This window comes from Procambarus clarkii, chromosome 65, assembly GCF_040958095.1.
Source record: "Procambarus clarkii isolate CNS0578487 chromosome 65, FALCON_Pclarkii_2.0, whole genome shotgun sequence".
In the NCBI taxonomy this organism is placed as follows: Eukaryota; Metazoa; Arthropoda; class Malacostraca; order Decapoda; family Cambaridae; genus Procambarus; species Procambarus clarkii.
Genome location: NC_091214.1, coordinates 19,403,349 through 19,428,537, shown reverse-complemented (window position 1 = coordinate 19,428,537; position 25,189 = coordinate 19,403,349). Strand labels below are relative to the sequence as shown.

Here is a 25,189-nt window from a genome sequence, read left to right as displayed (position 1 = left end):
TGTGAAAAGGGGGTCCTCAGTGTCTATGGCGGCAGCATACCACACATTGCCCGAAACCCAATAATTGTTACTGGCTTTGCAAGAATGTAAGAACACCAGTGTTATGTACTCTCACAGACCTATTGTACCTTCTTGTATTTAGATAAATAAAATAAGCTCAAGATGTACTATTTATTTATGATGGTATCAAATATGGCAGCATCAGAGGAATTTGTTGATCTGCACAATGTGATCATTGCGGCATCAATCAATCATATACAGGTTAAGATCTCGTAGGACAAGCGAGAGAGAAAGCGTGACACAGAACATAAGAACAAAGGTAACCACAGAAGGCCTATCGGCCCATACGAGGCAGCTCCTATTTATAACCTCCCAACCCAACTCAATATACATGTCCAACCCACGCTTGAAACAATCGAGGGACCCCACCACCACCACACCACGTTGCAACTGGTTCCACAAATCAACAACCCTGTTACCGAACCAGTGTTTACACAGCTGCGCGACAATTACGAGGCGAGGGACTGGGGAGGGGGCTCACTGGCTGGGCTGGGAGGGGCGTTGACCTGTACGGCGTTGACCCTGGAGGGTAGACTACAGTCTTCTGTCTTCGATAGTGACGGTGACGATATAGAATGGTTAAAAACGAGCAAAATTAGGTCTCTATCCCCCTAAGGAGGAGGAGGAGGAGGGGGGGAAGTGGTGGTTTTCACTTCCTGCCTTGTGTTCAGCCTTCTGGCCGAGTCTCTTTAGGTGGATCACTTCTTTATTGTCCAGCTCCTTGTGTCTGTGGCATGAGTTTGGCAGATACTGGTGTCAGCTAGTTGATGTTTTGTATGATATCGGGGACTGACTTGTCAAAAGATGAGTGTGCTGATTGATTTATGAAGATTAAGGCACCAAAGAGGTGGCACGGGCATGAGTAGCCCATAAAGTGTGCTGACACTGATGTCACTGAAGACGGGAGGCATCTCCCGTCACGCAGGGTGCAGTCGCACCTCCACTGATCTCCAGTATCATCTATTGATACTGGTAATGGCTCAAAAGGGCCACCACTTACGGGCTATTCATGCCCGTGCCACCTTTTGGGTGGCTTAATCTTTATCAATCTATCAATCATGTCACTGAAGCCATAATTGTATTATGGCTGCCCTGCCTACTCCTCTGCTTCTCCTTTGATCCTTCGTGATTTTTAAACCCTGCCTGGGTTCAGCCTTAGTTTCGGTGCTTTTCATTTGTCCCTTACCCAGAACTTGTACACTGAAACTGGTGTCTTTGTCACTACAGAATCGTCGGGATCATTACTGTCTATGCTACCTCGTGTGGTCTCTGTAACATTCTTGTGAACAAATCCACAAGGGCCGACCCCTCACAGTGTTCAAGAGAGAACTGGATAAGCACCTCCAAAGGATACCTGATCAACCAGGCTGTGACTCATACGTCAGGCTGCGAGCAGCCGCGTCCAACAGCCTGGTTGATCAGTCCGGCAACCAGGAGGCCTGGTCGACGACCGGGCCGCGGGGACGCTAAGCCCCGGAAGCACCTCAAGGTAACCTCAAGGTAGGGCCGTGATGAGGGTTCGAACCCATGTCACGGCCCTTGTGGATTTGTTCATTTGATGTATCACACTATTGTGATTTGTGTGTGTATTGATGGGCAAATAGGTAGAACATCTGGTTGACAGAGCCCAGGTGCATGTGGGAATTGTGTAAAACCCTTGTTTGTGTCTCAGATAGGGTGCGGGATCCGTGTGAGGGCAGTAGCACTCCTGGTCGCAATTCTTTTGACTATAATATTCTTAGAATATTATAATTTGATACACTGTGAAGTACAAAACTTTATGGTGTATAATTCATGAGACATGCAATACACATCATTCTACATAACAATGCTCAGTCAAAAAGCCACCTATGTCAGAAAAGGTAGGATGTACTCTGTCCCAGACTTTGGTAGAAAAGAACAAAATTCTGAAATGGCCATAATTACAAACATCTTTGATTTACTGAAACATTAGATGAAAATTTATTTAATTACAATTTTAATTTACAGATATACATCTTTGAAATTTGCACATTTGTTTTGCATCTTACACATTATCATGCCATGAAATAAACAATGCTCTAAGAATACAATCCACATTGAAGGTGTTCATTTGTCTCATCATTAAGAAGCATGAAAATATAAATATTGTGTCCATAACAGACACAGCTTACCTAACCACATGATCAATCAAATGAGAAATTACATATCTGGTACTGTAATGATGTGGTCATTGGCATCCAAGACACTAGTGGAATAATGATGGAAACTGGCTCAAAACATGCCAGTTCTCATGTTGTTATAATGAAATGACCAAGGCCATCGTTGGATAAGCTGTTCGAGCTGTCTGTTGTGTACAGGAAGACAGGAGAGTGGGATTAAGTGGGCTATGAACCACACTAGATAAAACTAATCATCAAGACTGAAATCACTGTCGTCATCATCATATTTGATTGAAGAATCTTTGATGCCAGGAGGGACAAGTGACTTGTCCATCAGCATGCCATGTCTAAAAAAAGAAATGTTAGATGATAGATTAATGACAAAAATGAAATACAGTACAAAAATAAAGGATTACCAGATTAGTTCAGGAGTGAATGGTGAAGAACAACTTTACAACTTTTTTCTTAATAATCTGGTCTCAAAAGTTAATCATAATCCAGTGAATAAGTACCAACAAATATAGTTTAATCACAGCATGATAACTAAAGTCCGGTTTTATACATGTACATAGGGTCTTGTAATACAGCTGGCTTTGTTCCCAACTCACATTCGGGGATACAGTACCAGTTCCGATTCTTAGGCAGGACAGAAATAGTTGGACATGTTTCCTTTCACCTAATGGGTCTGTTCACATAGCAGTAAATAGGTACCTGGGAGTTAAGAACTGTTTTGGGGTGAGAAGTTTGAGCTTGGAGGGGACCTCGATACATGCCTGAAGTACATATATACACAGGCTTCCTGTCCCCCAACAAAATGCATTTACAGTATTTTATAATAATAATTAATTTATTGTCAGGAACAGAAAGCCTGTGTATATGCAGGCCAACCTCGTTTAACACTGCCCCAGTTAATGTCATTTAGTATTTACATCATTAGAAAAATATGTAAATAAATTTAACATCAGACAGGCAAACAGTCCTGTTTTGTCAAGTTCCTAAGAAAGGACAGAGAAAAGACTGTGGAAGCCTATGGCCCTTATAGAAAACAAAGTACTGTATAAGATGGTTAGGGCAAGGAAGATGAACATAAAGAAGAGAAGAATGATGATGATCATGATGAGAAAGATGATGATGAGATAACATGTGATCCAGATGACCCCCATACCCATGCTTGAGTCAGATAAATAATCCAACAATGCCCACACCACTTACCCGAGAAACAATCATTTATGTCTAGTCCTATATCTGTTATGTAACGTTTTATAATTAACATTTGCAATTAAATCATGCCTTGTTTCATTTCATAATTTTTTGAGTATCATAATGTTGGGGTGAAAAAATAATCGATCATCATCTTTCCCAATATCCTAGGAATGTAACCCTTACTTTTAACACTAGGCCTATGAGGTTTTTGGTTTCACTTAGCATCATTTTAGTTAAAGTTGCAGTGTTCAGGATACTAATTCCAACATTAAATGAGGTTCGATAATATATATATATGTATACCCTAGACTTGTATAGAGGTTACCCTCATAAGTTGAACTACTTAGGATGCAACCATACAACAGTTGCTTAACTCATGGGTAACTATTTACTGCTAGGGAAACAGAGGTGTTAGGCAAAAGGAAACGTGCCTAACCATTTCTGTGTCATATGGAAATCGAACCCCCGGGATCCCTGATTGAGAGTCCAGAATGAAGCCAACTGCACTTACAATTTCATTTAAATCTTTTGATTAAGAAACAAGTTTGAAAAATGCAATATACATATTTTAATTGGCTTAGTAGTCTATAGAAAGTCAAGTGTTGAATGTAATAAAAGTTCTTATTTTAGGTGACTTCATTTACTTACCGTGGCATTGGCTCTGATACCACAGAGACGCACAAAACTAGCAGGCAGAGTGAACATGGTAATAGGTCACATAGCTAAGATTGACTAGACACCTCCAATTAAACCAGAGAAGAAGTGGTCATCTTTGAACACTAAGAAATGTGAGTATTGAGAAAGTAGAGGTCATGGACCAAAGAGAGAACTGGAAAAAACTGGGATACTGCCCAAAGAAATAGTTACTACAATTAACCTCTTGTCCAACTCTAATTCATGAATGACTGTATGAACGATAGGTTAAATGGCTAAGAAGACTCAAACACACAAGGTGGAATGCCCAAGCCTGCCAAAATATCCCTCACCACACAAGTCACTTGAACTTTCTCATAAAAGGACTGATTGAGAGAAACCCTTCAGCTACTAATATGAAGTGAACATCAGAATGGCATTGACCTTAGAGGAAGAATGAACCAAAAGCTCGGCTCTAGATAGAATTAAAGGTGCACCAGAAACCATATCCCAGCCTGGAGCTTGAGGAAAACGCTGCCAAGAGTGGCCTGCTACAGGGACCAGAGAAGCAGCGCTCAGGCAAAACAATTGTGAAAATGATTAGAAGGAAGATCTTGCCATTTCCTACCTTCTAGGGTGATGGACAGCAGTCCACCACCCCAGAAGGTAACAGAAACAATGAAAAAAGGAAGCTAATAGTGAGGGTGACCACGCAAACTTAAGGAGATGATCGAAAACTGCATTTCGATATACACCATATTCAGAATAGAAATTGTCACATCATGAAGAAGCAGAGCAAAATGTTTTGACAAGGAATCTGAAACAAGTGCCAATCACAAACAAGGAAAACAAAATAAGGGAATGAACTTTCACACACATTTGAACTGAGAACTCTTCTGGGATCGCACAAAAACTTAAGTTGTCTGCTAAACGAGTACAAGTCTTGTGGTCTACATCAACTAAAGCCATAAAAATAAAACAGATACAATTACATGACTAAGGAATAGGCTCAAAATTTGAAATATTATGCTTCAGAAAGAGTTCATATCCACCATTATTCCACAGAAAAAAAAAGACTACTGTACTATTTAACCTGCCAACATTTATATACTGTACAAGTATTAAACTGTGGCCCAACCACCTCCAGACCAACACAGCTGAACAGAGTATTTATGTCATAGTAAATGATAATCTCTCAATGACTCAAAATATTTGAGAATGAAAAAATTAATAATCACTATATTCGAACATATAGTAGTTATACAGTGGATTGTTTTCTGTAATTTCAATGAACTACTTACTCAATCAGGAAAGATTCAACATCAGTGGCATAGAAATCATCTCCAAACTCATCAGTCAGTCGCACAAAGTTGCCCATCATCTGGCCTCCTTTGTAAATGAGAAGAGCTGGCAAGCCTGTCACTTTCTAAAATAGAAAAATACAGTATTCTATTATCTGGTACATAAGGTGTAAAATTTTACTGACAAAATCCATATCACATTGCACTTTTTAAACTTACAATTAATAAAAAGCATTCAACAGACTTCTGAAAACTTAACAAAATACAATGGATCCTCCAAAATCTGGATTATATTCAAGGCATATCAGGATTCATGTGAAGTTCATATTTCCTTTTCTTGGGGGGAACCCCTTGTGGCACTCTGATACAGAGGCTGATACAGTGCCATACTACTAGGTGCCATCAGTCACAAGAGTTCTTATTGGCCTACCAGAGACCCGCGAGCCAGAACCTGGCCTCCCTCAGAGGCTCGGAGTGGAAGCAGGGCAAAGGGCAAGAATGGCCCTTGCCCTTCGGGTAAACAAGTTGTCTTAGCCTGTCTGGATTGGTGCTAGGGGGATCTCGGTTTGCACTGCTGTCCCTTTTCAGAGTTTCTTTTCAATTTGCAATTTCTGCATCAGTGTAACAACTTCAAGGAGCCACTGGCGCTCACCCAGAAATTGGCATTTCATACATTCAATGATGGCATTTTGGCAATTTATCACCAAATTTTCTGAAGTAATGAGAGGTCTGACAAGTTTAGTAAAACTAAACAAGTTAAATGTATTATTGTCTTTATTATTGAACTGAATGACAGTTCAATAATATTTACAATTAAAATACAGTTCCATGAACAGGAAAATAAGATAAAAATGATCTGATGGAAGATACTTTATGTGGTAAACCAGCCATCTGGCTTTCACTGTATCCCTCCTCTGGAATCTGGATTTATACAACAAACTCAAGATTCAGATAGGAGATCTGGTGAGAGGATTTGATCTGTTGTTTAGTGGTATCTATTATATGGAGATCTGGACTTTGAAGAGTTTACTATACATCCAAACAAATACTAAACATTAACCAAACAATATTTACAAATTAAATCTAATTTAAATTAATAACTAACTATTTCAGACTAAAATTGTATTACATTTTAAAAACCTTTAACTAGAAATATTCATAAAAAATACACCTCAAACTTACAAAGTGACTACTGACACCAGCGGCAGATGCTGGCAATTTGCAGAACTTTACATGAAGATACTCTTGCGCCAAACACGTCAAGCAGCCATTCATTGCTTCACATCCCATAGCATCCTGAGATGATTAATCATAATCCAATTAGCAAAGTAAAATGTATATATAGTAAATTAGGACAGATTTGTGATTTTACTAATCAGTTAATATGATTATCAGTTCTCTAATAAATTCTACCTAAGCGTATTGTACTTGTTAACCAGTAACCACGATGATGATTCTCTTTTTCAATTAAATAACTCATTTACATAATCAAATGCAGCATTTGAGTCACAGTTCTGTGTCTGGTTTCTCTTTCTCTGTTTACAGCAAGCCTATGAACAGTAGTAGAGTATGTATGTTCATTCTTTTCCTAATCCTCCCCCTTTCTGTTAAGAAAAGTACTCTTGTTTCTCTCTTCCTCCGAGCCCTACACTTTAGTGACCCTCAGTTTCTTGATTCTGAAATATTTTTTCACCTTGGTTACCCCATACATTTTATCAACTGTGCCTATTCTCAAGCTAAAAGAAATTTATTTTATCCCAAACCTGTTTCTGACAATAGTAACACTGTTGTGCCTTCCCTTTATATCTGAACTTAAAAATCTCACTAATACCCTTCGTCCTTGATGTATAACTCGCCTTTCAACAAATTAGCACATTTCGTAGTAATCTGGTTCACACTTCTGCACCTGTTTCCAATGCTGCTGGTGTCTACTCTATATGTAAACAATGCGAGACTAGGCTTCTGATAATCTCTTATGAGGTTATTACATACACCAGAAATGCTTAAGGATTCGTAATTGTGCATGAAGATACGTACTGTAGTTATATATATGTGTGTGTGTGTGTATATAGCGTAATACAGTAACAGCAAAAACTGTCTTTTATTGTTCTAATATACTATACTGTATGTGTGACTAACACGTGCACCATATTTTTGAGCATAGCTATCTATATTCCACACATTTGGAATATCATTCACTTTAATTATACCCAAACAAGCAAATTTCTGATGAATATTTCAGCTGCTTTTCCAAGAGAGTTTCAAGATATGACAAGACATCCAAGACTTGGAAAGAGAAAGAACCAAAAGTTGTGTATAACCTGTCCTCAAGTACTACAGTTATTCCTGAACGTCTCCCAACCTACCTGGTCATAAATATGCACAATGACAGTGACTCCCACATCTTCTTTGTCAATGGCATCCAAAAATGTTTCTCCATTCTCCAGTGTAATCAAATGACCAAACTGTGCTCTGACAAAACAAAACAAAACAAAATTTACGGGATGTTGTAAACCTTGACTTAATAATATGAAATCAATGTTCACTCTCAATATCATAGATATCCATACTACTGTATTACATGTAAAATAAACAATGATATAGATTGAAACATAACATAAATTAAAGAGCAAATGTAATTTTCACTTGCAGCCGTTCAAAACCCATGTCAATAATCTCCGAACACATCACAAGATTTTAATTATTATATTTATCTGCAATATTCTTGTCCGTTGGTATCCTGGTACCGCGAATATAAACTCAGCCTGTACATGTTAACATTCTGACAGAATGAACTAATATTGAGCTATGAAAAACTAATTAGTACATATTTTTTCAAGCATAAATGTGTTTCATATTGTTGAGTGTCTGAAAGTAATACAGTATATAATACTGGGTGTCTGAGAAGTTTTCTCTGCAATATGATGATAATGTTAAAAGATTCAAGAGCCTTACTTATTTGATGTGGTAATCATCATTTCCTCCATCCTCTTAGAGATGTATTGCCGAAGAAACTCTTCACTTATTAGTCCATCGACATCATTCTCCTCCTCCTCCTCTTTCCTCTGCTTCTCTTTCTCTTTTTCATCATCAAGCTGACCAGTGAAGGAAAATTCAATTAAGGTGAGTCTGCATATTGAAATGGAATAAAACCTTTAAGTTTCACATAAAAAGTCATTTGGCAGTAATCATGAGAAATGATATTTAGGTTGAGACAAGAGCATAAGGGGCATAACTGGCCTGACCCCTCACAGTGTTCAAGAGAGAACTGGATAAGCACCTCCAAAGGATACCTGATCTACCAGGCTGTGACTCATACGTCAGGCTGCGAGCAGCCGCGTCCAACAGCCTGGTTGATCAGTCCAGCAACCAGGAGGCCTGGTCGACGACTGGGCCGCGGGGACGCTAAGCCCCGGAAGCACCTCAAGGTAAGAGCCTTACAAGTGTTATTACAATATCCAAACCAGGGAACACACGTGACTATTCCTAAAGTCCCTAAATCAATCATACAATAGCTCTCCAATAATGACAAATACTATTTAAGTACTGTACTGTATACAAAAAACAAACAAAAAACCTATGTAATAATGACTACATCAGGCTGCTCTTTTTATTGGCAGATGATACAGAATATTGCCATGTTGCCAGTTGGATGGCAGGGCATAGTCAACCTAGATGACGGGGGGCCAGTCACCCTAGATGACGGGGGCCAGACACCCTACATGACGGGGGGGGCCAGTCAACCTAGATGATAGGGGTCCAGGCAACCTAGATGAAAGGGGTCCTGGCAACCTAGATGATGGGGGCCAGTCAATCCAGACAAGATTAAAAATTCTGGAAGATGCAGACCAATGGTGTATAATAATACAATCTCATGGATTTCATTAATTCATGCACTATTTATAAAGTACAGTACTGTATTATCATTATACAGCTTTAATTGATACATACCATAGCTAAACTCAAAGCCACAAACTGCCACACAGATTTATGTTTGCAATAATTAATAAGTTATTCCAAATTATGTAAAATTTTGCAATTAAATATTGGTCTTACATGTGATCTGCAGGTAAGAGAAAGCTTCTTCGCCAAGAGAACACGCTCTCGCTCCTGCTCCATTCTTTTTTCCGACTCCAGTTGCTTGAACCGTTGCCAGTCCTTCAGTACACCCTTTGGTCCAGTCTGCATTCATAATTCCATGTACTGCATATTGTATTAATAATAAATGTCATAATTACCATACAGTACACTGTCTACAGTTTAAGACTGCTAACTCAAATTCAGATGATCCAAATCACTTGTTGGCATACATAATATCAGATCTGGATTATGTTCAACACCTGATCTGCAAGAGCCAGGCTGGTGTCGCCCTGCCAATGCAGCGGTATTGTTCTGCATAACTACGCAATTATATGTTGCATATTAATTTGTTAATTAAACCTGAACAGTGCATTTCTCTCATAAAGGATTATTTTAATATTTTAGAATTAGAAATTATGATAATATTTCCCACAATTTTTTTTTTACATTATTTGGGGGGAGGGGGCCATTCTGCAGAACATTTCAGGTTTCAGTCTCTTTGAACTCAACAATAGTCTGCATTGGTTTACTGACTTTCAGGATGCTTTCCTGGTGGGGGTGGCAGAGTGTCACTGTACCCATCAGGGGGGCCAGGCTCTGGTCCCCCTGGTCCTTGGAGTGCCAAACAGAGCTCCATGGCTGTTGCAACCTAGTAGTTGGGGGCCATCTCAGCAAGATATCTTTAGAGTCACAAGGGAGTCCCTCAAACATAACATGTTTTCCTGTAAATTCTCTCACAAAACCAACATACTGTACTGTATTCCACACTTACATTCGTAGATGCTCCTTCCCAACCTCTAATCTCAGACTGAGGGGAAGGCAAATCAGCTTCCTTCCCAGGGCTTGAGTCTTTATCCTTATCATCATCATCATCGTCACCATCTTCATCCTCAGAGCTACTGCAATAGTAATGCAGCTTCTCGCCTAATAGTCTGTCATCTAATGTTGTCATGGTCACCAATAGAAGAGCAAGTCTGTAAGATGACAATGATAATATAGCTGAGGCTGCATCTTAATACCAAATATGAATATTAATTCTAGCAAAAAATCTGTTTATCAATTATAATTGCAACTGTGGCAGAGAAGGATTTATCTGAAAATCATATAAGACATGGCAGAAGTACAGCACTATACAGTACTAATGAAATGAGCAATTACTTTAAACAATTGGTCATCTAGTAAATAACACAGAATATCTATAGCCAAGTGAGACCCAAAACACACCATCCCTCAAAGTACTGCTTGTCTTTAATAATAACAAGCTTTAAGTCTTAGAAAAGTACCTTTATGAACACTATTCTGCTGGTCCTAGAGGTCACACATCCAGCATGCCTTAGTGTATTGATGGGTTTATTCTAAAGCTTTTTAGGCTTTTAGGCCAAAAGTCAGGCTTTTGACACTATTAACAACAATAACCTCCTTAAATTACAACACTATGGAGTTGGAGGTCACTCTCTCCAATACCTACATCTTACCTCAGTGACAGGCACCAGTATGTCTCTGTGAATGATTCCAATTCTCCCACCTTGCCCATTAACATTGGTGTTCCACAGGACAATATACTTGGCCCTCTCCTCTTTCTCATTTGCATTAACCTTTAGACAGCGGTTATCATTTGTTGATTCACAGGGTAATGCAGTTATCATCATATGAAGATTTAACAAATTATTGTCTGTGTTTTACATGTATGATGCAAATATGGATATAATAGGTCTATGTGGATACAATGGAGTTTACCGTGACTCATGAAAAATCCTGCTTACAGTTCATGGTACAAATGTAGTTATCACCATGAATGTTACTAGGGAAATGTGGTCATCATTATGTGATGATTTAAACCATTATTGTCTGGGGTTTTACATGTGTAATGCAAATATGGATATAAGTGCTCTCTGTAGATGTTAATAAAGAAGAACAAGTGATAAAACAATCACCTGATTTACCCAAGGGCCACTAACCCTAGTGGCCTCGATGAGGACAGGAAGCCGGCGGCTTGTCCAAGGTCCCCCCCATTTGCCTTATGATCTTTTCCAGGCAGATTTTAAAACTTACCACAGTTCTGGCGTTTACGGCTTCAGCGGATAGGAATTCTATGAGTTTATAGCTCTGTGGGTGAAAAAGCATCTCCTGTTCTCAGTCTTAGCTTGTTGAGCTTGAAGTGAAACATCAGAGAATAAAATAGCAAGTGTTAGGTAAATCGAGCACCAGGAATTGTGCCCGACAAGTGTCAGACGCAGACTTACAGAATGACTCTACCCAGTGAAACAATAAATATTAACTTATTTTCATGTTTTTCTTTTATTCTACTGTACATTACGTTAGTAATGAATAAATATGATATAGTTACTCATTATAATGTTGGTGCTGAATATACAACACGAAAAAAACATAATTTTAATCTGAAAAGTATCTTTTTATAAAGAAATTAGATGAAAATAAAGAGCTGGTGATGCCAAATCAAGTCGATGATCCAAGCGTTGGTTAGGTTAGGTTAGGTTAGGTTAGGTTAGGTTAGGTTAGGTTAGGTTTGGTTGGTTGGTTTGGTTGGTTTGGTTTGGTTAGGTTAGGTTAGGTTGGGTTAGGTCAACCTATCATATTTATTCATTACTAATGTATTGCCAGGAATCTTTGTGAAGCTTGTGTAGCTTGTGGTAATTAGACGGACCCGTAAGGCTTCCATCAAATACTACATTACCTACCTCTAGGAAGCGTATTAAGGTCTAGCATTACAGTTCAGAGTTTTATATATACAGTACACTTGAGAGGATGTTCAGTGACTTAATATCTAACATATCCAAAGATTTAAGTAAAGGGGCCAGAGTGTTGTCTGGGGCTTGTTTGTTATTAGGGTCCGTAATAATAAACATTTATAATAATAATTTGTAATAACAAACAAGCCCCAGACAACACTCTGGCCCCTTTACTTAAATCTTTGGATATGTTAGATATTAAGTCACTGAACATCCTCTCAAGTGTACTGTATATATAAAACTCTGAACTGTAATGCTAGACCTTAATACGCTTCCTAGAGGAAGGTAATGTAGTATTTGATGGAAGCCTTACTGCCTGTATTCATATACCTATATATTTAGTACATATACATGAACTTATAACCCCCATATAGCATATTGTACTGAAGAATACATGGGTCTAAAACTGGAGTGTGTTAGTCACCTTGAAGTAGAGGTGTGTGAGGGGCCGCGGAGGGCGAGGCTCATTGATTGTTATGGTGGGTGAGGCCCGGAGACCCCCCCCCGCTACCATCTAATAAATAATAAATGTTTATTCAGGTAAAGTACATACATACAAGAGGTTCTACAAAAATTGATCGATTTATAGATAGAGCTAGTACATACAATGCCTAAAGCCACTATTACGCAAAGCGTTTCGGGCAGGAAAAACATTAAAGACTAAAACTTAATACTTCTTCTATTAAATTAAATTAAATTTTTTATTCAGGTAAGGTACATACATACAAGGTAAGATACAAAGTTGATCTGCCTGCTACCCTTGTTCTACCTCTCGTGGTATAATTTAACTAGTTCTGATAGACGAATATTTTGTCGAATCTGGCCTTAAAAGTTCTGGATGGAGATGGCTTCCACAACTTCCTGTAGAGATTACGGGCTATTTCATGCCCGCCACACCTATTGTACTTAATCTTCATTAATCAATCAGACCTTCAGACCATTCAACTTGCTGACTACCTGTATAGGGACTGAGTATTTAATAATTAATTTCATTCCTTTCTAATTTCCTTACATTCCTTCTGCAGGGCTTCATAACATTTTGATACTGTCTATTCTTTATACACAACTTGTAAATCAAAACAAAGTGATGCTTTGAACAACTTTATTTGGAATTATTCACAAAATATGATATTTTGTGACTATATTGTTGGTTGAATCTTGAAGTACGTCCGTACACCTCCGCCTGGAGCTGCCAGCTAACACAACACACTTTTATTTATTTATTTATTTATATACAAGAAGGTACATTGGGTTTATGAGTACATAGCATTGATGTTTTTACATTCTTGTAAAGCCACCAGCACGCATAGCGTTTCGGGTAGGTCCTTAATCTAACAGATTATTTTAAGTAGGTAATTTCTAGCAAAAATTAAAAAACAAATTAACAGGTTCGCCCCTAAATCAACACAACAAATTAACAGGTAAATTGTAGTAGTTATTGGCCTTTAACTGACGATACTACCGTCTGGTAATCTTCTGCGACGGCACACATTTTGTTGCCTGAGGTCACAGGGTAGTGATAGACATTTGTGTTCCCGTTGTGAAGGTCCTTCGGGCGGGTAGGTGGCGTGCCCACGGGGCTCCTGCTGGCTACCACTCTGTTGCAGGTCACTGGAACACCCTGCAGTTTTACCCGTTTGAGGTTTAAATATTAGGTGACGTACATGCTTTACCTGTTTGGCTACTACCCTGTTGGCTACCCGCTGCTGTAAGGCACAACAGTTTTTATTTTCCCACCAAGTGGCAACATATATTCTCTGAGATTATTTCCCCCAGGTGCCCGGGCGCTGTGCTCTCGCTGCCCCTGATCCTTCACCAACAACAACAACATGTCTATACCAGACAAGTCTTGGCAGCCTCCCTTTGTTGTCCTGGAAACCTCGTGAGTATCAACTCCAGACAAAACCTCTATTTTTATAATTTCCAAGTGTTTAGACTTTAGGCATGCTAAGTGTAGGGAACTATCAGAAGGCGCCAAGTTATGACTGTACGGAATAGCACTGGGAAGGGGTCAGGATAAAGATTTGGGATGGGACTAGGGGTAAAGATGCTGCCCAACCACTTGGACGGTCGGGGATTGAACACTGACCTGCATGAAGCGAGGCCGTCGCTCTACCGTCCAGCCCAAGTGGTTGGGCTAAGTGAGCCTTCATTTTTTTTTAATGTAAAGGTTAGGGTAGGATTCCTAGGTTGCTGGAAAGCTTGTTGCGATTTTCACATGTTTAGTTATGGTATTGCTGCAACATACTTTTCTTCAACAGCCTAGATTATAGAGTTGGGCACACTAGGAGTCTGAATACATGAATACACAAGTTTTTATGTATTCATATATGGTCTTTGAACAGGAGGGATTCCAACGTTGACTTAGCCGAGAGACATTGCAGGACTCTTAGTGTGCCCTTCGAATGTGGCAGGCATTTGGCACTTGATCCATGGGTCACTGGAAGATCTTAATGGGTTTTTACTGACCAAACTTGGTTTTTTTAGTGTTTGGCAAGGAGGGCTTTAGGTTGCTAGAATTTTGTTATAGTCTGTCTTAAATACCTTGACTAAGGCATAGTTGCTTTCCTCTGTCAGGTGACAATTTTTTGTTGGAAATTATTTCCTAAAACAATTGGCTAGATAAAATATTCAGTAAATCATGCTCCTTCCACATAAGCTTGTCCATTTGCTTCCATGTAAGCATTTTGTGTGAAATATAGGTAGTAATTTTGAATAATTTATAAATTGCATGGTGCTATATATAAAAATTGCAACCTTGTTCTTGAGTATTACACAGAGATGGAAAGAATTTATTAAGCAAATGTTCAGCGAGCCAGAATATGTGCTTACCTTGCACATGTTCACTCTTTTGAGTGAACCACCCCACTCACATTAGACATACTGTACCTGTATCCACATTTAATACTTAAAAATGATTTACTATATACTTACCTTCAGTAATCCCCAATTAAAAAATGCTAATTATTTTGTAATATTTTTCTTTAGAATAGAGTACTTGTATATATGTATGTTTGCAGAATGGGAGAGGTCACTCTTGAGCTTTATTGGAAACACGCCCCAAACACTTGCCGGAATTTTGCCGAGTTATCGCGTCGTGGGTATTACAATGGCTGCAAATTCCATCGAATTATCAGAGACTTTATGATACAAGGTAATAAAACTTAACTTTTATATTTGATTTAGAGAAACACTGAATGAAGAATTTGTTTGTGCCTAAGTGTAATATTTTGTACGAGTTTTCTCGAATTGAGCAGGCCAGATTCTGGTCTTGGTCTCTAGTAGGCTTTCATTCTGCATTAGAGCCTTGTGTTGTAATGTGATATATACCAGCCAGGGATATCTTTCTTGATCAAACCAAACGATATCTAATTTTCACTGTTTAACACTTCAAAATTAACTTTTAAAAATATTGGTACCAAATATTTTTTTTTATCAAACTTATGTCCGCAGGTGGTGATCCAACAGGCACTGGACGAGGTGGTGCTTCAATATATGGTAAGCACTTCAATGATGAGATCCACGATGAACTAAAACATACTGGGGCTGGCTTACTGTCTATGGCTAATGCAGGACCTAACACTAATGGATCACAGTTCTTTGTCACCCTTGCTCCTACACAGTGGCTTGATGGGAAGCATGCTATATTTGGTAAGTACTGTAATATTGTCAGAATGATTATTATTGTCTAGCATAATTCAGAGAGTTTAGCACAATGTAGTACATTGGTGCTACATTGTGTACCGATGTACGGGGTACTGTGGGGTGCATCCTTTGTTGTCCCATGGCGGCTCTTCACTGCTATCTGCATGTCTCCGGTTCTCTCGGTGGACGCCTTATTGGTCGAATATATTTTCTTGCTTCCCTGTTCCGAGACTCGCAGTTCCTCGGTTGTCAGCAGTGTCATAAAGTCTAACTAGCCAGTGGTCTACCCTCAGATCCATAATGTTTGCAAATAAGCAACTTTGACCTCCATCTTCTCTTGCATGTCATGGGCTGATGTTCAGGATCAGTAGTTTGGGTATTCAAACAGGGTGCTAGTGGCCCGGTATTTGGTTAAAATTCCTGGGGCCCAGTTGGTAGGGTGTGACTTGGGGCCATGTTGCCAGGCCTAGTTTCTTTTCTTCGTCATAAGTGCCTGCTGCCTTGCCTCCTTCCTGGTACGTCCTACTGGCTTTAGTCTCTGGTGGACTAAACAGAACTGTGACTAATGTGACCTTTATAGTATTAAGCAATCTGAGGAAGATAGCTTCAGGAAGCCACTCAAGCTTCTCTAGAAATTGGAGTTTTATTACATTCAATGCTTGGTTTTTATCTTACTTTTTCACTTGCCAAGGCTGTTCATTTTCTTCTTGCATTATTGTTTCTTGGTGTAAATATGAAAATGATTAAAATCATTTTAATAATGAATGTAATGAAATGAAAGGCTTTCTGTTGAAGCCTCAGTAACTCCCTGAAGTCATCTTGCTGAGATGGCTTCAGCTATATTAGTCCTGTTTTAATTCTAATAAGATTAGAATCTTAAGATTTGATTACATGTACAGTATTTTTTGTGAGGAATTTCTATTATATTCTTGTGATGGTACAGGTCGTGTGTCAGCTGGAATGCAGGTGGTAAAGAGAATGGGCCTGGCTGAAACAGATAACAATGATCGGCCAGTGGATCCAGTTAAGATCAAACGTGCGTATGTTAAGATGCATTAAACTCATAATTTTTAGAAATGTTTTATTTTGTCCTACTAATCAGTTGATGTAATGAACTATGTATTTACCTGAATTTAATAGGCGGCCACCATCCCTAGTGGCCATAACAGAAAGAAAGTTAATGGCTTGTAAAATGCCACTTCCCCATCATGCAGGAAAAACTAGTATCAATAATTTATTCATATTTGGAAAAAGAAATGACCAAGAAAGGATTTTATTTTTTGGTATCTTAAAAATTGTGTACATTATGTGAAAAGCTCCTTTCTGAGGGGTGTGGCTTCCTGAAGCTACAATAATGATAGTGCCAAACAGTTAGGTGCTCTAGGTCGCAGAATTCTTTTTGGCCTACCGGAGACCATGAGCCAGAACCTGACTCGTCTAAAAAGGTGCAGAGAGCAGTGGCACCAAATCAAATTGTCAATTAATATTAATCATGTCTGCCACCACTGGGGAAGCACCCACAGTCAGTGAAACAAAACAGACCACTGCTGGGTATAAAAAAAGATTGATGCCTCAAGATCTCCAAAAGAACTTCCCAACAACGAAAACGATTGAAAATTCATGAAACTAGTGCAAGAGTGTTCACCCTCACCTCGCCCCTTCATGTGGACTGGGGAAGGAGGGAGGCAGACTGGGTCAGCCAGCTGCTCCACCCTCAGTTCATTGCTGGTGATGGACAGTGTGTGTGATGCCCCCCTCTCACTCTGGCTCCCATGTTCTGCTTCAGCTAAGCAGTAGTTTTAGCCTTTGAGGCCATTCAAACACATGTTTGTACTGTGTGCACCAGGAGTATAGGGTGCTTGGAGCTGCATGTATACAGGGATTTCTTCCCTGTGTGCTCCCTAGAATTGCCTTTGCCAGGATTCTCTTCCCTGAAGAGTTCAGGGGATCGCTTCCTTAGAGGGCTTCCTCGAGAATGGCTTGTGGTGGTTCTTGCCCTGGGGTCATTTCATTTCATTCACCCACTTCTGTCAATGAAGAATGTCATTCTTCTGATGACATTCAGGATTATCAGGCAGCGACCGCTTTATACTTGAGGTTTTCAGTTTTACAGAGATCTAGGTTGTGTGGCCGGTTGGATGCCCCCAGTTGGTGTTTTTAGTCATTACACATAGCACTTTAAGGTTGGATGCCCCCAGTTGGTGTTTTTAGTCATTACACATAGCACTTTAAGGTGCTTGACTTGTGGTGTGCATAGCACCTTATAGATCGTAGATCAAATGATTACAAATTCCCACGTATACACAGGGCTCACATTTGCTTCATTAGGCCTCCAGCAACTATACATCATCTTGAGAAAAAATTCAAAGATACCTGTCCTTGTAGGCCCTTAGTAAAAAGATGACTGTGTCTGGCATATAATCATCATCCCGTATCTGAACATGCAGGGTGGTAATACTAGGGGCCATTAAACTTTTAATAACAGCAAATGAGTGATTACCATTTACTGTATTTATTTACAGACAAAATGTGTGCTATGTGAAATTATAAGTTATGCATACATATATGTATATATTAGTATGAATAAATACATGGTGTGCATATATTTATACATATATCTGTACTTACATATTGTATATTTTCACACATAATGAACACCATCTTTGACGCATCAGTATGTGTTGAAAAACTAAATCAATATCTGATCAACCAGGCTGTGACTCGTACATCAGGCTTCAAGCAGCCCCATCAAATAACCTGGTTGATTAGATCAACAACCAGGAGGCCTGGTGAGAGACTGGGCCATGGGAACATTGATCCTTGGTATCAATAACAGGTAGGTTACGTTTTGACAATACACACTTAACTTGTGGACATTTACAGCAACATCGCCCTGCTCCTCATTGTCCCATTTACAGTCGTGCACCTCTTTGTGGAATGTCCCGCTTTCCTGTCTTTTGAGGTCATTCAAAATCTTTGGTGAATCCGATACCTTTGATAACGCTCGCCTTATGTGCGTTTGTTCTTGTAATGGCATTGTCAGTGATATTTAGCGCCTTTTACATATCCAGCGACACTGATGGTATTACATATTGCCCTCTTTTGATAATTACTTATTTATATCATAGGTGTAAAACCCAAACAATAATAATTAAAAACAACACACGACAATATCCGTATTACCCCGAGCATCAACTCATGACGATAACCACTCGTCAATGGTTAAAAAAAACTTGTGCAAGTGTGTTCTTCCCAGGCCTATTGATTTGGCTAGGACAAAACTAGCACAAACAGTTAATTATTTTGAATTTTGTATTTCATAGGTGTGTATCAGATAAGTTATGTAAGGCAATGGTGTCATCAGTGCCAATAAAACCATTATATACACTACAAAATTTATTTGCAATATATTAATGTGTATTATTACATAATGAGAAATTCTTTACATGCCATACGAGAAATGACGGCATCAAGAAGATTGCTCACGTCCAGGTCAGCATCAGTTACCTTGTAAAGCTGCTTAATTTTGGCACTGTTTGTTAGATTCAACATCTCCGTAAGTGCTGTTTGCTGCAAGTAAATATGGACAAAATTAAATAAGCTGACTTTGGTTAATAAAAAAAAACTACTGACATCTTTAGTGACTTGCACTGCCCTCATTTTTTTTTGTTTAAAAAGCTACTGGGTATTTACAGTTTCTCTAGGTTAAATTGCTATTGTATCACTTGTTTTATTTAGTTAATTTTTTTCTTTTCCTTGACTGGATATATCCTTGCACATACTACTGCTATTCTATTCACCATGTTTGTTTTGTATGTAATACAATACCAAATACACTCAGCATTGATGTCACAATGTAAAAATTGTTCTTCATTGGTAGTAAATGTTATTTTCCAATCCCTTATGCTTATAAAAGCAGCATTTTTCAACCTAGTATCCTTGAAATAATTCCAGGTCCTCCTTTAGATAAACACACATGGATTCCATTGTTAATTGCAGTAAGGGCAAAGACAGAAATGATCTCGACACTGGTTATGTGAGAAAAATGAACACAAATGACTCGAATACATTTCCGTATGATTAGAATTAGCCCATTTACACTGTCTCTTGTGGAACCCCTAGTTACCTTAGGGTTTATCAGAACCCCAGTTGAAAATTGCTGCTCTAAAGTATAGAAAATGGTTATTCCCCTTTAAACTTTACGAGGAATAAGAATGAACAATATTCAAGCAATTCATCAAGCAAGCTGAGAAACTCCAAGAGGCCAAGTTGAAATGTCTGTTGTCAATAAATTACTATATTTGAGTACTGTATGTATACTGTATAAAGATCCTCCCTATATAAATTTTTGTTTATTGCTGTGGAAATATGAATTATGTTGGTTATGGTTTAAAAATTACAAACGGTATGTACTGTACAGTATGTCTAATTCGCAGGAAAGTGGGGCCCTATATGATGCAGATTAGTGAGAACAGACAGTATACTGTACTGTATAGTTAATCCAAACTCGGAATCTTTGTTAGGGCTTGATTGGTTTATAATTGAAGCATGCCTAAAGTATTACATTCCCTGAGGGAGGGAACTGGATTACTAGTAACAAGTGCTTATATAGATGACCACATACTTTCCTGATATCTTGGGACTGTGACCTGACAAATAACTTGTTGCATCCAATAAAGTGGTTAATTATCCTTAAGCGAAAAAATTGATGCTTTGATGGGGGAAAATTCACTTATTCTATGTTGTACTCAAGAATATGAGAAGTTTTGGGTACTCATGAGTCAACCCGTTCTCGCAAATTTAATAAGTCAATATTGACTTATTAAATATGTGCATAGGTGATATACTAAACATAATAGATACCCTCAAAAAGATTCATAAAAACACCGACCTTACCTAACCTACTTAGTATGTTAAGATAAGCATCTTATTGCTTCGTAATTACAATTATTACCTAACCTATAATAGGTATAGGTTAAGTAATAATTGTAATTACGAAGCAATAAGATGCTTATCTTAAGATACTAACAAGGTTAGGTAAGGTCGGTGTTTTCTATGAATCTTTTTAAGGGTATCTATTATGTTTAGTATATCACCTATGCACGTAGTTAATAAGTCAATATTGACTTTACGAATTTGCGAGAACGGGTTGCATGAGTATCAGTTGCCAACTTCTACACAAGTGTAGTTACAGGATGAGAGCTATGCTGGTGATGTCTTGTCTTCCCAATCTTCTGCCATTTTGTACATAGTGATCATATCGTCTTTTTTTTTCTTCCGTCTTCTAGCTTTGATATATTCAACATCTGTAGCCTCTCCTCGGTGCTCTTGTTTTTCAGTTCAAAATGTTTGCACCATACAACTGCTGCATATTCCAATTTTGGTCTCACAAATGTCATGAGTAATTTCTTTAATAATTTGCCATGCACATACCCACTTTCAGCACCCATGCACACGTAATTGGATGTGTGGGGTGCGAGTGTTGGTGCAGGTCTTAAAGTTATGAATGTCAGGACTATTTTACCACACATTTTTATTCAGACTGTGCTCACCACACTAGTTTATCACTAATTTTATTTGGACAGACTCGAAACAAATAATTAGTATATCTGGGCAAGTACTGTCTGGAAAGCATATGATCATTTGTATATGTCTTCAGACAAATATTTTTTAAAGTCTTCAAACCCTGCCTTAAATTTGACACTGGAATGGTGTAATAATTTCACAACAAACTATCTTGACTATAGTGAATATTAAATAATGTTTATAACATTCATGATATTTATTAATATTGTCCACTGTCTTTTGCTGTGGGATGCATTTTATAGCTACAATATTTACCTGTCCTTTTATCTGACCATTTAGTTTTTGTAATTTTTCTCCCGATTCCTGGTCGAGCACCACAGCCAGGATCTCTGTGTCACTGTCGCCCAAGCCAAAGTTCTTCAACGAATCTGTAATCTGAAATAAGGTTGCATTAACATTTTGGCAACATTAATGGCTTCTTTTCTGGAGCAAATGTTTACCTGGAATAAATTATTTAGTTGTGTGCATTACTGTATTTAAATTTAAAATCTTTGCTAAAAGATATACAGTGGTACCTATACGAATTACGGATTTAATTCGTTCCCAGAGACGTCCCTGTGTGTACACAAACATCCACTCATGTCCCTTACTTGCTACCCATTCCCCTACTCCCCATCATTCTCCACATGGCGCTAACTACCAGTAACTCCTTCGTAATTACCCTACATTAACAGTGTGGCGAGTTATCATTTTCCCCATAATTTTTGTGTGACTTTAGCACTTGTAGCGAGTAGATTATCCCAATAATATACTCGCTCCAAATGCATTGTTAATATTCCTGTCAACCTTTGGAGATGAATGAGGTGAGGCGTTGCCCGGGCAACACGGTGAGGAGTTGCCCGAGCATATAAGCAGCAGAATAGCAAACATTCACCAGAGTCTACTTTCAAGTGTGGTCTAGAGCAGACACTTGCGAGATACTGTACCGACGCTCAGTGCGCTCAACTCACACCAAAGTATCACCTGTGTACTTCTGTATATTCTACCAAATATATATATATAGTATCTTAGTGTCTGTGTTTATTGTCACCATACTTTACGTAACAAAAGAACCATTACACACTCTATTACACAAAATAATAATAATTATTATTATTCGAGATAGTAAGCAGCATAAGGGATTAAAGAACTTGCAAATATAACATAAGAAATTTACAATTCATTGCACTGTGATTATAAAGTCACTTATGGAATATTTATGCACATGATAACCTAAAACAGTACATGTACTCTACTTACATTTTTTGAGGGTGACAAATTAAAGATAATTTCAGCAAAGACTGAGCGAGTTACCATCTTTTTAGCAGCTAAAGATCGAACAGCTTTGTTGGCAGCAACCAAAACTTGAAACGGGTCAACTAACTGCAAGGAAATATTTTTTAATAAGAACATCAGTCCTGATAAATCCCTTTCCTTCCACTGTATGTACAGTAAGCAGGAAATGGGATAAGAATGAGGCATTGTTTTAGTATAGACATAATCTGTTACTCACCATTTCAGGTTTTATCAGACTAGCTTCCACTTGACCCTTCATAATCAGCTGACGCACATCTGCTGCATTCTTCACATTATTGTACAGTAAGATGTGGCATCTAGTCTGTTCTTCATCTTCTAATTTGACTATCAGGCTCATTTTATGTTCTTCCTCAGCCTGCAAAAGAAATATATTTACCTAATGTATTCTCCCCTAGTAAGCCTTATCCAACATTACAGACAGACAGAATTTGAGTTAATCTTAACATATTCAAAATACACTTTATGGCTCTATTTTTTATCAAGTTTTATCAAATTTTCTACAATATCATTTTTTGACAAGGGAAAATCTTGTGGCACTATATGCCACCTTCCAAAACACATATTTAGTTATAGACTAGCATACCCCCAAAAATGCACATACAATATTATCTGTTATCCTACTCTGCTGGGACTAAGAGTATTACAGGTACAGTGATTAACAGAAATGATACTATATTAAAGAATTGAATAGAATACTGTAGTATATTAAATTAGAAATTATGTTAGGGAAGCAACATGTGTGGTGCTTGTTTGAAGATTTCTTCCCAGTCAATGACTTGCTGAGAAAGCTGAGCATAATTAAGGTGCAAATAGACCACAGATTATACATATACTGTACTCACCAACCACCTAACATACAGACCACATATTACACATGTACTGTATTCACCTAGTTGTGTTTGTGGGGATTGAGCTCTGCTCTTTTGGCCCGCCTCTCAACTGTCAATCAATCAACTGTTACTAACTACTAACTGATTTTTTTTCCCACACGCGCTCCCCTGCCCCCCTCAAGGAAGCAGCCCGTAGCAGCTGTCTAACTCCCAGGTACCCATTTACTGCTAGGTAACAGGGGCATCAGGGTAAAAGAAACTGCCCATTTGTCTCTGTATCGAACCCGGGCCAGGGGATTACGCGTCCCGCGAGCTGTCCACTCAGCTACCAGACCCCTTAACTATGTCCTCACCAACGGCGTAACATTCAAACCACATATTACACATGTACTCACCAACAACAAACCACATATTACACATGTACTCACCAACAACAAACCACATATTACACATGTACTCACCAACAACAAACCACATATTACACATGTACTCACCAACAACAAACCACATATTACACATGTACTCACCAACAACAAACCACATATTACACATGTACTCACCAACAACAAACCACATATTACACATGTACTCACCAACAACAAACCACATATTACACATGTACTCACCAACAACAAACCACATATTACACATGTACTCACCAACAACAAACCACATATTACACATGTACTCACCAACAACAAACCACATATTACACATGTACTCACCAACAACAAACCACATATTACACATGTACTCACCAACAACAAACCACATATTACACATGTACTCACCAACAACAAACCACATATTACACATGTACTCACCAACAACAAACCACATATTACACATGTACTCACCAACAACAAACCACATATTACACATGTACTCACCAACAACGTAACACGTGTGTTGTGTGTGAATAATCACGAGAAAAACAGTGTTGGGCCCTCGTGGAGGTGGTCGGGGGCTGGTCACACAATACCCAACACGAGTCCACAATACAAGTTTCCTCTATAAAAATCGTACATATTGTTAGGTTAATATGTTTTAGCTTAGGTTGAGTTATGTTTGCTTAGTTTGGGTTAAGTTGAGTGAGGTTAGAGGTTTTAAAGGCGGGTGGGGAGCCGTGTTGTGTACAAGGTGGCTGTTGTTGACACACACAATCATTCATACACTCCATTCATTCATACACTCCATACTTTCCTCCACTATTCATCCATCATACTTCATATCTTCAACGGCATCACCTCTACCAATTATGTTATAAACGTAAATAAATATAGAATGGTACCATATATATATATATAAATGCTTAAACAGTAAACATAAATATAGTTGCATTTGCCCGAAACGCTATACTTGCGTACTAGTGGCTTTATGTATTGTATGTACTACCTCTATCTTTAAATCTAACAGAATGTTTGTACTGTAACGCTGCAACTATGTATGTACTGTTCCTAAATAAATTGTTATTATTATTATTATTATTATTATTATTAATATTATTATTATAGTGTATAATCCGGCGATTTTTTCGATTGTTATTTTACATATTTAGCGTGAAATGGAATATGATAAGTTCCACTATATCTTAAATAAAACATATCATCTGATATACAAATTTAAGAATGAAAACGGATTGATTGAATAGAGTATAGAGTATA

The 25,189-nt window shown here is 38.3% G+C and overlaps 3 protein-coding genes across 14 annotated transcripts; 1 reads left to right on the top strand and 2 right to left on the bottom strand.

Annotated features, from left to right (window-relative positions):
- Nucleotides 1–157: 157 nt before the first annotated feature.
- Nucleotides 158–13,035, bottom strand: LOC123771134 (phosducin-like protein). Of its 5 annotated transcripts, none has more exons than XM_069309534.1 (9): nucleotides 12,891–13,028; nucleotides 11,471–11,524; nucleotides 10,191–10,392; nucleotides 9,395–9,520; nucleotides 8,294–8,433; nucleotides 7,705–7,810; nucleotides 6,521–6,634; nucleotides 5,339–5,463; nucleotides 158–2,548 (listed from the first exon to the last, which is right to left on the bottom strand). In XM_069309534.1, exons 3-9 carry the CDS (start codon nucleotides 10,368–10,370, stop codon nucleotides 2,449–2,451), a joined length of 891 nt encoding a protein of 296 aa, XP_069165635.1. In that variant the 5' UTR covers nucleotides 10,371–10,392; nucleotides 11,471–11,524; nucleotides 12,891–13,028; the 3' UTR covers nucleotides 158–2,448. The 5 variants fall into 5 exon arrangements, with proteins under 5 accessions (XP_069165635.1, XP_069165637.1, XP_045619488.1 ...); XM_069309536.1 differs by having other exon boundaries at nucleotides 12,895–12,964; XM_045763532.2 differs by lacking the exon at nucleotides 11,471–11,524 and having other exon boundaries at nucleotides 12,895–13,035.
- A 255-nt stretch (nucleotides 13,036–13,290) lies between these two features.
- Cypl (peptidyl-prolyl cis-trans isomerase-like 1 Cypl) lies at nucleotides 13,291–20,158 on the top strand. Of its 7 annotated transcripts, none has more exons than XM_045763537.2 (6): nucleotides 13,291–13,410; nucleotides 13,945–14,050; nucleotides 15,189–15,322; nucleotides 15,622–15,819; nucleotides 16,757–16,849; nucleotides 18,527–20,158. In XM_045763537.2, exons 2-6 carry the CDS (start codon nucleotides 13,998–14,000, stop codon nucleotides 18,580–18,582), a joined length of 534 nt encoding a protein of 177 aa, XP_045619493.1. In that variant the 5' UTR covers nucleotides 13,291–13,410; nucleotides 13,945–13,997; the 3' UTR covers nucleotides 18,583–20,158. The 7 variants fall into 7 exon arrangements, with proteins under 7 accessions (XP_045619493.1, XP_045619489.1, XP_069165639.1 ...); XM_045763533.2 differs by having other exon boundaries at nucleotides 13,330–13,486; XM_045763536.2 differs by lacking the exon at nucleotides 13,291–13,410 and adding an exon at nucleotides 13,560–13,589.
- LOC123771137 (EKC/KEOPS complex subunit Tprkb) lies at nucleotides 19,192–24,709 on the bottom strand. 2 transcript variants are annotated; one of them, XM_045763540.2, is made up of 5 exons: nucleotides 24,416–24,709; nucleotides 22,892–23,050; nucleotides 22,693–22,761; nucleotides 21,655–21,774; nucleotides 19,192–19,383 (listed from the first exon to the last, which is right to left on the bottom strand). In XM_045763540.2, exons 2-5 carry the CDS (start codon nucleotides 23,030–23,032, stop codon nucleotides 19,237–19,239), a joined length of 477 nt encoding a protein of 158 aa, XP_045619496.1. In that variant the 5' UTR covers nucleotides 23,033–23,050; nucleotides 24,416–24,709; the 3' UTR covers nucleotides 19,192–19,236. The 2 variants fall into 2 exon arrangements, with proteins under 2 accessions (XP_045619496.1, XP_045619495.1); XM_045763539.2 differs by having other exon boundaries at nucleotides 22,639–22,761; nucleotides 24,416–24,705.
- Nucleotides 24,710–25,189: the final 480 nt, after the last annotated feature.